The 12,962-nt window shown below is 41.4% G+C and overlaps 1 protein-coding gene across 1 annotated transcript in view; it reads right to left on the bottom strand.

Annotated features, from left to right (window-relative positions):
* The window catches only part of LOC311239288 (macrophage mannose receptor 1-like), a gene marked incomplete at both ends in the record, with an annotated part of 61,577 nt that overhangs the window by 29,299 nt on the left and 19,316 nt on the right, over positions 1–12,962 (bottom strand). The window contains 4 exons of the mRNA XM_084327595.1: positions 2,879–3,352; positions 8,379–8,521; positions 10,158–10,328; positions 10,616–10,654. Of these exons, the coding sequence (XP_084183721.1) occupies positions 2,879–3,352; positions 8,379–8,521; positions 10,158–10,328; positions 10,616–10,654 (827 nt within the window). The remainder of the gene's footprint in view (positions 1–2,878; positions 3,353–8,378; positions 8,522–10,157; positions 10,329–10,615; positions 10,655–12,962) is intronic.

The raw sequence follows: 12,962 nt of genomic DNA, 5'->3' as shown, positions 1-12,962 counted from the left end.
GTAATAGTGTGTAATGGTGTGTAATAGTGTAATAGTGTAATAGTGTGTAATAGTGTAATAGTGTGTAATAGTGTAATAGTGTGTAATAGTGTAATAGTGTAATAGTGTGTAATAGTGTACTAGTGTGTAATAGTGTAATAGTGTGTAATAGTGTATTAGTGTGTAATAGTGTAATAGTGTGTAATAGTGTAATAGTGTGTAATAGTGTAATATTGTGTAATAGTGTAATAGTGTGTAATAGTGTAATAGTGTAATAGTGTGTAATAGTGTGTAATAGTGTAATATTGTGTAATAGTGTAATAGTGTTGCGGGTTGTGTCGTTGCACTCAGTAGGGATATCCTCTTTGATTGGTCTATGTTGACCACTCCCCCGATCCTTAGGCCGCGCCCCCTTTTTGTATCCTTTGAACCGTTTGTCATAGAGACTCGCGAGAGACCCTCTCCCCCGTTGGCCGGCGGTGCACAGGCGTCACCCACACTTTCACAATTTCCCCCGCGCGGAATTGTCTAGTTATTATTATTATTATTATTATTATTATTATTATTATTATTATTATTATTATTATTATTATTATTATTATTATTATTATTATTATTATTATTATTATTATTATTATTATTATTATTATTATTATTATTATTATTATTATTATTATTATTATTAACCTAGGTGGATAAAGGTGGAGACAGAACTGACCTGAACAATTATCGTCCAATTTCCAAGTTGTCCTGCTTAGCAAAAATTCTGGAATAACCAACTCAAAACATTTCTCTCTAATAACTCTATTTTAAGCCCCCATCAATCTGGTTTCAGAGCCAACCATAGTACAATCTCAGCCACCACTTTAGTTATAAATGATATTGTTTCTGCATTGGACAAAATTAAACATTGTGCTGCCCTATTTATAGATTTATCCAAAGCATTTGATACGGTTGATCATTCTCTTCTGTTGAATAGACTGCATAGTGTTGGTTTTGATGAGATTGTTTGCGGTTGGTTCCGGAATTATTTATCAGGCAGAAACCAATGTGTGAAAGTGGGCCAAACCCAGTCAGAATGTTTGCCCATTACAAAAGGTGTTCCACAAGGATCGATCCTATAGGCCCTGTTTTATTTACTATTTATATTAATGATATTATTCTGTCCTTGAACGGCTAACAAGCAAAACAAAATTCATGGTGTTCTCCCGGGCCAGAAATATAGATCAAAATAATTTACTTATATCGACTAGAAATGGGTCTGATATAGAAAGGGTAACTGAATATAAATATCTTGGAATCTGGCTTGATGATACATTTTTGTTTAAATATCATATAAACAACCTTGCCAGTAAATTGAGGCAAAACATTGGTTTCATAGGAATAGATCTAGTTTCCCAATGATGTGTAGAAAGAGGGTTATTGAAGCAGTCTTTCTATCTGTCTTGGATTATGGAGATGTGATTTATAGAAATGCTGCCCCTTCGACTCTCAAACCACTAGATTCTGTTTATCATGCTCTTAGATTTATCACTGGTGACTAGGGGTGTAACGATGCATAGATTAATCGAAATGCATTGATTCTAATGTGTTCGATTCGATGCATCGATTTGAATATGTTAGAATCAATTATAATCGATCATAATCTAAAGTAAAAAAAAAAAAAAAAAAAAGGGGGGGGGGGGGGGGTTGTGTGTATTGTTTTCATGCTGAGTGAATCAGTTCCCCCAGCCACATTTGTGTATTCAAAATGTTGGGGGGAATTAAGTGATAGAAAATGTATCTAAAATTAATCGAATCGAATCGAATCGTGGTCAAATGAAGAGATTTCATGATGCATTGAATCGTTGCCTGAAGAATCGTAATCGAATCGAATAGTTGTGAGGTTGAATCGTTACACCCCTACTGGTGACAGATATGATACACACCACTGCATCTTATATGAGAAAATGGGTTGGTCTTCTCTGGCAGATAGGCGAAATCAACATTGGTATTTATTTATCCTTAAGGCCATTAACGGGAAATTACCTCCTTATCTCGCATCACTATTAGTTCAGAACACTAGACCCTATACGACTCGCTCTAATGATTGGCTTACACTGGAGGTCCCCGATGTACAGACCCAACTTGGAAAATCAGCCTTTCATTATAGTGCCCCTACTACATGGAACTCTCTTCAGCTCTCACTGAAGATGAAACTACCTATATATAACACAGGGGACGTTTAGAGGTTTACTTGCAGGCCTGCCTGCAACAGTCTGTAACTGTTTTTCTTAGCCTACTTATATTAGTTTAGGGCAGTGTACAGTCTTTCATGTGTTTCGCACATTGGTCTTTGTTGTCGTCATTTGGGACACAGTTTCCGGTGGGGCGTGTCGTGGCTGGAGGAGGACGCGGGTAGTTTGAGTGTACTTGGATTGTTTGTGTGTAGTAGTGAGGGTGTCGTTTCTGTGGGCTGCTTTGTTGCCTCTGGTCCTGGTGGCCTTGTCAGTGCGGGGGGATCGGTGGATTCTATGTTTTTGCTTTCAGATTCTATGGGGGGGTGGCGGGTCGTGTGCCCCATGGCCTGTAGCCGTGCCGAGGGGGACGGTGATTCTGGATGTTCGGGAGGATGGACATGGTGGTGGTTGGATGGGGGGGCGTGTGGCGTTGTGGTTGGTCTGGGATGGCTCTGGGACCTTTGGAGCACGTTGGGGTACTGTAGGGGTTATGGTGGGTTCTTCGTGCGGGGGATCCCTGGGGTGTCGGTGGGTTGGGGGAGTTTAGCGATGGGGGCTGGCCGGGGTCCTTCGGGGCGCATGCGGGGGGCTGGTGTTCGACTCTGGGGGAGGTCTGGGGGGGGGGGGGGGGTTGGTTGGAGCCTATGGCGCCTGTGGCTTCGACTGGACCTTTCCTGGACCTTCCCTGGAGTTGGGTATTGGTCTCTTGCGTGTGCTTTGGTGGATTTTTGGTTGGTCTTCATCGTTGGGCTCCCTCGGTTCGCTGACTGGTTTTGGGGTTCCTTGCATGGGGGGCTCGCTGTGGCTTCTGCTGTGTTCCAGTTTGTCCCGTGGGTCCCGGTGTCGTCTCGGACCGTCCCGACCCTGCATGTCTTCTCGTTTGGCCGCTGTTGTGTCTGTCTGCTCGAGTGTGTGGAGTCGTGTCTTCTTTCGCGTGGTTGCGGATCCTGGGGCGCGTGGCCTGTCATCCCTCTGTGGAGTTTGGGGGTGGGGGCGTGGTGTTCGCTGGTTTTCCTTGTGGTGGCGGGGGCACCGGGGCCGGGGTAGTTGGAGCAGCCCACAGGGTTGGCATTCCCATCGCCGTGCATGGCGGTGTGAGTGGCGCGCAGGCTGTGTTTTCCTTCAGTCATGGCATGCTTTATCGGGGGGTGTGTCTTGGATGGGGATGTGGTAGGGATTGATGTGTGAGGTGTTTGGGGGACTGACTGTTCCAGGGGGGTTCACATGCCTTCGAGCGACATTGTACTATTGTACTTATTTTATGCCTATTCTTAAATCTGCACGTCTACATTGCACTACTTTTTGTCTTTTATACCTATTCTTATGTCTGAAGTTTATGCAATTATTTATTTTGTTAATTTTCTTTTTATACTAGTTGCTGTGGTGCACTCTGGACTGAGAGTACTATGTAGATAGTTATTCATATTTATTATTGTTATTGTTACCTCAATTGTAATTTCGAGAATAAATAAAGGTTGATGATGATGATGATGATTACTATGACATGTCTGCCTTCTAAACTAACTTCAGTCTTCCATTGCAACAAAAGTTAAAAGTGTTAAAATGTGTAATATGTGATATATAACCATGCAAAAAGTGCCCTTTTCTGTTAATTGCATTTTATATTTTATAAATTGAAATTCTATCAATCTAATCATCCAGTAAAATTTAGAATGTATATATATATAACAGGACCAAGCTACATTGCCAATTATCTTGTCAAGTTTGTGTCCCCAAGAACATCTATTACTGGTTTATTTGAAGGTTCCCAACCACAGCCAAAAGAAACTCGGGGATGCAGCTCTTGCTGATTAAGCACCAAAGCTATGGAACACCCTGCCTACAGTATGGGAGTATAAGGGTAGATCACTAAGCTTAAAAACTTACCTCTTCACCTTAGCCTTTTAATACACTCTGCCACTTACTAATTACATCCACACTATGATTATTGTACTGTAAATGAGAGCAATTGTATTGCACTTCACCATTGCACTATTTTATTCAGTCTATTCTATGCTAATCTTATGTAAATGAGAGCAATTTTATTATTCTTATTCTGTCTATTTCATACTCATTTTATTTATGCACTTTATGCATTGCTTTTATTTAGTCAGAAACCTGATAATAGTATTTTATAGATTGTAATGATATGAATCTATTCACATTTTCCGAGAGGTTTTGATGTACATTCTCTGCTCATTTTATGCAAGTCTATAATTTTGTAAATGCTATGCTCATTTTATGCCTGTGTCTATTTAATGTGTACTATACATTACTGCTGTGAAGCACTTTGGGCTGCACTTCTGGTATGAAAGGTGCTATACTATAATAGTACTTCTATTCTATTCTATTCACATATTGCTTACTACATGTATCTATTCTATTCACATATATGCTTACTACGTGTATCTATTGCTATGTCTGCCCAACACAAACACACAAACTGTCTAACGCCTGTCCCCGTCTCTCTGTGAGTGGATGTCTCGTGGTGATGACCAAGGTGGTGAATGCCCCCGTGGTGATGGCCAAGATGATGTGATCCTCTCTACGTCGCCCGACACTTCAAATGGATCTGAACGGAATACATACTCATGTGCAAACGGAATATGACTGATATTTTGAGCTCCGAGCCTTGACATTTAGCGTTTATCCTATTTGCACTTATTTATTATTATGTTATTCCTATTTGTGAAAAAAATCATGCACTGTAATGTCGAATCACGTTCCATTTGTATATACAATATGGTGAATAAAGTAATCTGAATCTGAATCTGTTCTTAGCTCTATTCTATTTAAATCTTTGAAAAATGTACTCATGTACCCCAGTTGCTATTGCATGTACATATTTGTGTTTTATTACACTTATATATGTTCATACATGCCAACTACATTGCCTGTTTTATTCTCCACCCATCGATCATCCATAGCAACACTACTATCACCGACATCCAAGAAAGGGGATCCCCCCTTGAACGGCCCTTCTAAGGTTTCTCTCCTCCACATTGCCTGTGGTGCTTTTTTCCTATTGCTAGGTTTTTTGTGAGTTTTCCCTTACCTTCGCTGGGTATGTCTGGGAGTGTTGTTTTAGATTTCATGATGGTTTTTTTTTTTTCTTGATTTATTGTGATGTTTCTTCTTGACTTGTTTAAAGAAGACTTGTGCAGCCCATTGTGTGATTGTGGGCTTTACAAATACATTTGATTTGATGCAAATAAAGTGTATTATTATTATTTTATTTGGTGCTGATATTTTGTTTGTCCTACACCTCATCACCAGAGTTGATGTGCATGCTCTACTGTTCCAATAACTTTTGTTTGTCTCCCTCTGACTGTTGATAAGGTGCTGAACCATCTTGTTAATGAATTTACAACCAGGTTTATCTTTAGTTTGAATATACGTTTTGCTTTTTGCTAAAAATAGTTGTTGTAAAACCACTTCTCTGGCTATAGAAAACAATGTGCCATCATAAAGCCCCTTCCCTCTCACTCAAACCACCTTTGTGCATTTTTCATAATTACCTCTCCCCAGGCGTAGAAATGTTGCAGGTAATAGTATGGTATGGTAATCTGAAATAAAAAATCAAAATCAAACAGATATGTCTAATTACGAGAGTACAACAACAAAAACAACAACAATATAATATTATTTGAACAATGTAGAGTATAACTCGTGTTCTCAGTACATATTCTGACCACTTACCTTATTACGGAAGTTTATGTACTGTCTTTTGTCCCCACTAGTCCAGGAGAATTTACCACCGACAAGACTATGCAAGCCAGTCCAAAGGTCTGTAGAAACCTCAGTCATTTGGGTGGTCAGGAATACTGGAAAATGAGAGGCACAAAGGAATAAGGTATTTTTGGAAAAAATAAACAAAACTGACAACAAACAATCTTCAGATGCTATAATCATACATCCTATTGTACTCTCTTCCAAATAGTCATTCACATTATTACATACATAGTCAGCATAATAATAATAATAACTTTATTTGTATAGCACTTTTCATACAGAGGTTGCAGTTCAAAGTGCATAGTACATTTCTATTGAGGAAAGTTTTAAACAAACCTTGCACTCGCCTTGAGACGATAGAGACTAGATTTCCACCCATTCCTTTGCACTGGTCCCTTGCTTGATGCCACGTGCTCCTCTGGTTTTTCATGACTCTGAAACACTATAGGCAAAAGAATACACATATGACACATACTGGATCTTCACTGCTATGGCGATGACACTCTAATATACCTCAGCACTGAATCCCCTCACAACCCACCCCTCTCTCACATCCACTCCTGTCTGCCTGGAATAAAAGCCTGGATGCAACAAATTGTCCTCAAACTTAACTCATTCTGCGCCAAACACGATTTTCCCATTCTAAACACTCGCACGGACCTGAATGTGTCTTCCTGGCACCGCTGCCTACAGTACGTTATAATTGCAATAACGATCGAATCCGGACAGGTGGCAGTATCTCCTACCTTTTGAACTGGGTCTCTCAGTTGTCTCTGTGACTCAGTGCATCTGGCTGCAGGAATCCCCCTCAAAGTGAGATTTACTCGCCTGAAACCTATTGTTTCCCGTATTATAGCCAGGCCCAATGCACATCAGTAACGCGATGGAACTACTGGGATTATTCATTTTGGAGTACCTTCTGACAAAGGTAAGATCTACTTTAGGTCTATTTTACCGAACCTAAAACATGCTTTTGTATTGATCACAGCGTCGTATTTTACCGAACCTAAAACATGCTTTTGGTAACGATCGTAGCTTCGTAAAAAACTCTTTCTACCACCTTTGCAAAATGTCAAAGATCAGGTTCTCTCTCACATGCCCTGCTGGTGAAACACTGATCCATGCCTTCATCTACAGCATCAGTGCTATAGCTCCATCAATAGACCCCAACTGGTCCAGAACGCATCAGACTAACTCACACCAAATCCTGGCACCACATCACTCCAGTCCTACAATACCTCCTTTGGCTTCCTGTCTCCCAATGAATGAACTACAAAGTTTTCACTTGCAAAGCCCTTCACCAACTGGTCCCTCCATATCGCACTGACCTCCTCTCCACCTACCAACCCTCTCGGCCCCTCAGGTCCACCTCAGCCTCCCTTCTTTCCACCCCAAGTCTAACCTTTGCTTTGATAGAGCCTTCTCCAGGGCTGGGAACTCTCTACCTCAAGACATTAGTGACTCAAGAGTCCCCCACAGCCCCCATCGCCTTAGCTCCATCCATCTACCCTTGTGTATTTGTGTTATGTTTGTCTGTTGTTTGTCTCCCTACCTCCACCCCTTAGTGTAAAGCGACTTTGAGTTCTAGAAAAGTGCTTTATAAATTGTACTAGGATTATATTACGCTAATTATATCCCTGAACGGGATATTATGGTTTTACCCCGACTGCCACTGGCGCAGACTTTTCGTGTGCACAATAACTCAAATAGCTTTCATGCACATTCATGACCCCGAGAGGATGAACCCTATTGATTTTGATGACCTCATGGCCTTTCTTTTAGCACCACCATCAGTCAAACCTTCAAATTCAGAATGACTGTATCTCAAATGCCTTCATGACCTTCCCCTGTCTAGCATGACCTTCTCCTGTCTAGCATGACCTTCTCCTGTCTAGTATGACCTTCCCCTGTCTAGCATGACCTTCTCCTGTCTAGTATGACCTTCTCCTGTCTAGCATGACCTTCTCCTGTCTAGTATGACCTTCTCCTGTCTAGTATGACCTTATCCTGTCTAGCATGACCTTCTCCTGTCTAGTATGACCTTCTCCTGTCTAGCATGACCTTCTCCTGTCTAGCATGACCTTCTCCTGTCTAGCATGACCTTATCCTGTCTAGTATGACCTTCCCCTGTCTAGTATGACCTTCTCCTGTCTAGCATGACCTTCCCCTGTCTAGCATGACCTTCTCCTGTCAAGTATGACCTTCTCCTGTCTAGTATGACCTTCTCCTGTCTAGCATGACCTTCTCCTGTCTAGTATGACCTTCTCCTGTCTAGTATGACCTTCTCCTGTCTAGCATGACCTTCTCCTGTCTAGCATGACCGTCTCCTGTCTAGTATGACCTTCTCCTGCCTAGCATGACCGTCTCCTGTCTAGTATGACCTTCTCCTGCCTAGCATGACCTTCTCCTGCCTTTCAAGGACTTTCAGGATTAACAGTGACTTCTTACCTTTGAGTCAAATAGAGACCAGTCGAGTGGACAGCCACCTTTAGGAGGCTCTGTAGGCTTGACAGTTGCGTTGACAGGAGGTGATCCAATGCGTTTACAAATGGACTGGTATTCGCTCCCACAATTAATATCATGCCAGAATCCTGTGAGCACATTGAAGAGACAACGTTTCATATTTCCCCAAAAAGCAAATGAAACAATAGCATGTGTTTATTCTGTTTGTTTAAAACATTGTTTATTGAACAACTAAATCAGGGTGAATGCTTTGTTAAAACGTGTCTCATAGTTTGCTCACCCATGTAATAAGTCATGACGACACAGTTCTCATCGTTGTTCTTGAAATCAGGTTGATTTTGATCCCACCTCTGATACGCCATTGGAGAGCCATCCATCCACCTTGGTACAATAGGGGTAGTTGGTACAATATGGTTAGTTGGTACAATAAGGGTTAGTTGGTACAATAGGGTTAGTTGGTACAATATGGTTAGTTGGTACAATAAGGGTTAGTTGGTACAATAGGGTTAGTTGGTACAATAGGGGTAGTTGGTACAATACCGTTAGTTGGTACAATAAGGGTTAGTTGGTACAATAGGGTTAGTTGGTACAATAGGGTTATTTGGTACAATAGAGTAAGTTGTTACAATGGGGTTTGTTTGTACAATAGGGTTAGTTGGTACAATAGGGTTAGTTGTTACAATAGGGTTATTTGGTACAATAGAGTAAGTTGTTACAATGGGGTTTGTTTGTACAATAGGGTTAGTTGGTACAATAGGGTTATTTGGTACAATAGGGTTAGTTGGTACAATAGAGTAAGTTGTTACAATAGGCAATTAAAAGAATGTTGCATTCCTTGTTCTACTTACCCATATGAGCCGTCAAGATCCACTGTGACACCTATGTAATAACTGTTGTATGTTTTGGATATCTGTAAACACACAAACACAACACAACACAAAGAACAATGTCAAGCTGCCAACAGAGAAAGATGTTTGCTGGCTACCTTGAGAGAGATTATACAACGGCATGCAAATTTCTCGATTCTGATTGGCTGAAACAGTCCATTTACACGTATGTATTGGGAACACTCCACGCTGCTGGCCCAGGACCCGCCCACAACCGAATCACATCACATCACTCCTAGGGATCACAAGATGGCGGACAATAATCTTTAACGCCTCGGGCCTAACGACCACCCCTAGGCATGGTTTATTGTTCACAAACCACTCCTGCGCGTGATGTAATGCTTAAATATGTGGTGATGGAAACTAATTTGAAGGTCACACTCAGATAGTAATCAATCATTTACTATTTTACTTAACTGCACTGCACCATATCATGCACATAGCCTACACTATAGCCTACGCAAGACACTTTCTGTAAAAAAATTACTATTTTATCTTACCTCTTTTTATATTTTATTTTTATGTTACTACCTATTGTTACCATTCTTGTATTAATTGATGTTTCTTAATTGTGCACTGTTGAGTCTGATCTCGAAACACAATAATTACATTGCCTGCAATGCCCCTGTATTGTTGTGTATTTGACAAATAAAGTACTTTCACTACCTACTTGAACTTGAATAATAAGTAACTAATTAAACTTCCTGAGTAACTTGTCCAACACTGGTTGTTATTGTTATTATAATTGTGCTGTAAAGCACTTTTTATGCAAAATGGTGACATGAACTTACCTTGACATATAATGTGTGCTGCAAACCTTTGAGTGACGTTCACTTCTAGAAATCTATCTTAACAAGTAAAGTATCATAAAGGCCACCACCCACCTGTTTCCATAGAAAAGCATTTTCAGCCTGGCTGTCGATGATGACTAAGTCACCATGTCTCTGCTGACAGAAGTGACGAGCATCTTCCATGGCCATCCTCCTGTAGTTAATGTAATACTGACTTTCTCCCCACAGTAGCCAGCCATCACTAGTGGCATTAGGGGCTATTGAGGGTTGGGGGGAAATAAACACAACATCAACATTAAATTGAACAAGGAATATGTTAGGATCACTCAAAATGCAAACAGTATAAAGTGTTTTAATTGTTACTTTTCTTGACTCACTGACATTAACATTGACTTTTTCTTATGAATTTTAATTGTGTTACTAATAATTTTATTATTCTTATTATCACTTGCATCTTGTGAACAAGTGAAGCAAACTCAAAATGAGGACGTTTAGAATATTACCAGATGACCTATGGTTGATGATGTAACCGAGGAGGACTTACCAGTGACAGTGTTGACTGGAGGTGGGTTTGGAGTCACTCCTGTAGGAGCACATGTACAAGACACAGTCAGAGACAGTCAGTTCAGAAGGAGCATTGGATCCCTTCTACAGGGTCCTACTAATCACCATAAAGTACCACAAAGAACTACAAAGTACCACTAAATACCCCAAAGTACCACAAAATACGCCAAAGTATACCCCAAAATACCACAAAGTACGACACATAACCCCAAAGTATACCCCAAAATACCACAAAGTACCCCAAAGTATACCCTAAAATACCACAAAATATCCCAAAGTACCCCAAAATGGTCAGTAGCGTTGTGGCTGTGTATGGTTCTTCCACACGCTACTGAGGCTCCTGACTGTTTTTTAAATTAATAAATTGTTAATTGCCAATATGTTTCTTCCTTGTTACTGATATACTTCAGTCATCCAATCCACCAAACAAAAGAGTCAATAGCAACAGCAGAATAAGCAGTTTGAATAAGATTTGTCACATTTTTCATGGGCACAAGTTCAACCCACATACTCAGCGGTGCTGCTCATCCCACAATGCATGTTCCTTACAAATGGGGCACCATTAGGCGGTTAGGTGGCCGAGCGGAGATTGCGTTTGTCACCAACCCCTCACAGCTCCGGGGTTGTCACCAGCTTGGCTGGCCGTCTGCACTTATACAATTGGCTGTATTAGAGGGTGGGAGAAGCTGGCGGGGTGGGTCCGGGTCGTTGTAAACAGCGACTCCTACAGTTCGGTCGGGGCGCCTGCTAAGCGCGGATAGGACTTGAGGGGGATAGTGTGATCCTCCCACACGCTACGCCCTCTCGATGAGAATCCGCGCTGCCAGGTGAAAAGAAGCGGTGATTGGCTGGACGTGTGTCGGAGGAAGCACGTGGTAGCCTCCACTCTCCCAGATTATCTGACTGTGGGGGGTAAGTGCGCAGCGACCAGGAAGGGACTGGGAATTGGCATACGACTAACATTGGGATGGGAGAAAATCGGAGGAAAATGGAGGGGGAAAAAGACCAATACAAAAAAAAAAAATGGGGCACCATTTAAAAAGGTAAATAAACATGCTTTTAGGGGTGGAACGGTACGCATTCGAACCGTACACCGTTCGATACGACCTCCACGGTTCGGGGCATGTGTGTATTGTTCAGTTATAACGTAGCCGCAAGCTAGGCTAACGTTACGTTACGTTAGCCGCAAGCTAACTAGCGTTAGCCCCGCGAGCTAACCGTGGAGTCATTTCCCTGTGTTGCATTAGTTCCATTAGTGGGGAAGGGGGGGTATATTGACGAGGTTTGACAAGAGGTTCAAAGATAACTTCACATTTATTGGCTGTTGGTTTATATTAATTATATCATCAGGTCTTCTCCTTCCAACGCTGTGTGTTACTGTTGACTATTTACTTCCTCGTGTGACGTCACTTCAAATACGGCTACCAGGACACTCAAATAGCAAAAGCGAGTCGAGTCGATTAGGTACCATGCAGTGAAAAGCGGCATAAGAGAATACTTCATAATGTTTCATGCAATTAAAAAGTAGATATATATTTAGTACACATGATTTATTTATTTATTTTAAATAACAGTGACTTTTCCTTTTTGATAAGAAAGTCTAGTGATGGTTGAGCATATTCATACTTTATGTTGATATTTTGTGAACCGTTCCACCCCTACAGGCTCCAGGGGTGAAGCTTGCCTATAGGGCACCAAATGTGCTAGGTCTGGCCCTGCACACACACACACACATACATACTGTATACGTGCATAATGAATCGTTCCAGCAACAGTAGGCTTCTATTATTCTAATGACTTGTTTTATTAGGAGATTGCGGATATGCGCTGCCCCTCCTGGTTCATGACCACACTCGTCCCCCAGACGGAGCAAGAGGTGGAGAGCCAAGCGCGCAGTTGTTCCAAGCACAGCATCGGACTGATGAATCTTTTTTTGGACTCTGATTTCACATGAGCCCATTTCTTTTTCACTTCAGCCGCTGTGCGCTCCTCTCCTGACATCACGTTAAACTCACCTGTTAACTCGTCCCATGCCACTTTTTCTGGGTGGCCTTGTACCCATATTGACACTACTGTCATGCTAAGATGTCATGTGCTACAGTATGACCCACATCCAGCCATTAACAGACTGTCATGCTACCTGGTTAGCTAGCGAGCTGTAGGCTACTCAGCATGCCATTCAGCAGTGTAACAGTAATAGGGTCCCTTCTCAATACACTACACATTGTGGATGCCGGAAAAACAAAGGCGTTTTTTTGGGGGGGACAAAAACGATATTCGCATAAACAAATCGGTTTAAAAAAAATATATAATTTAACAACTATTTG

The sequence above is a fragment of the Notolepis coatsorum genome (genome assembly GCF_963971535.1).
Source record: "Notolepis coatsorum genome assembly, chromosome: 13".
Lineage (NCBI taxonomy): Eukaryota > Metazoa > Chordata > Actinopteri > Aulopiformes > Paralepididae > Notolepis > Notolepis coatsorum.
This window is presented reverse-complemented; position numbering and strand designations above follow the sequence as displayed.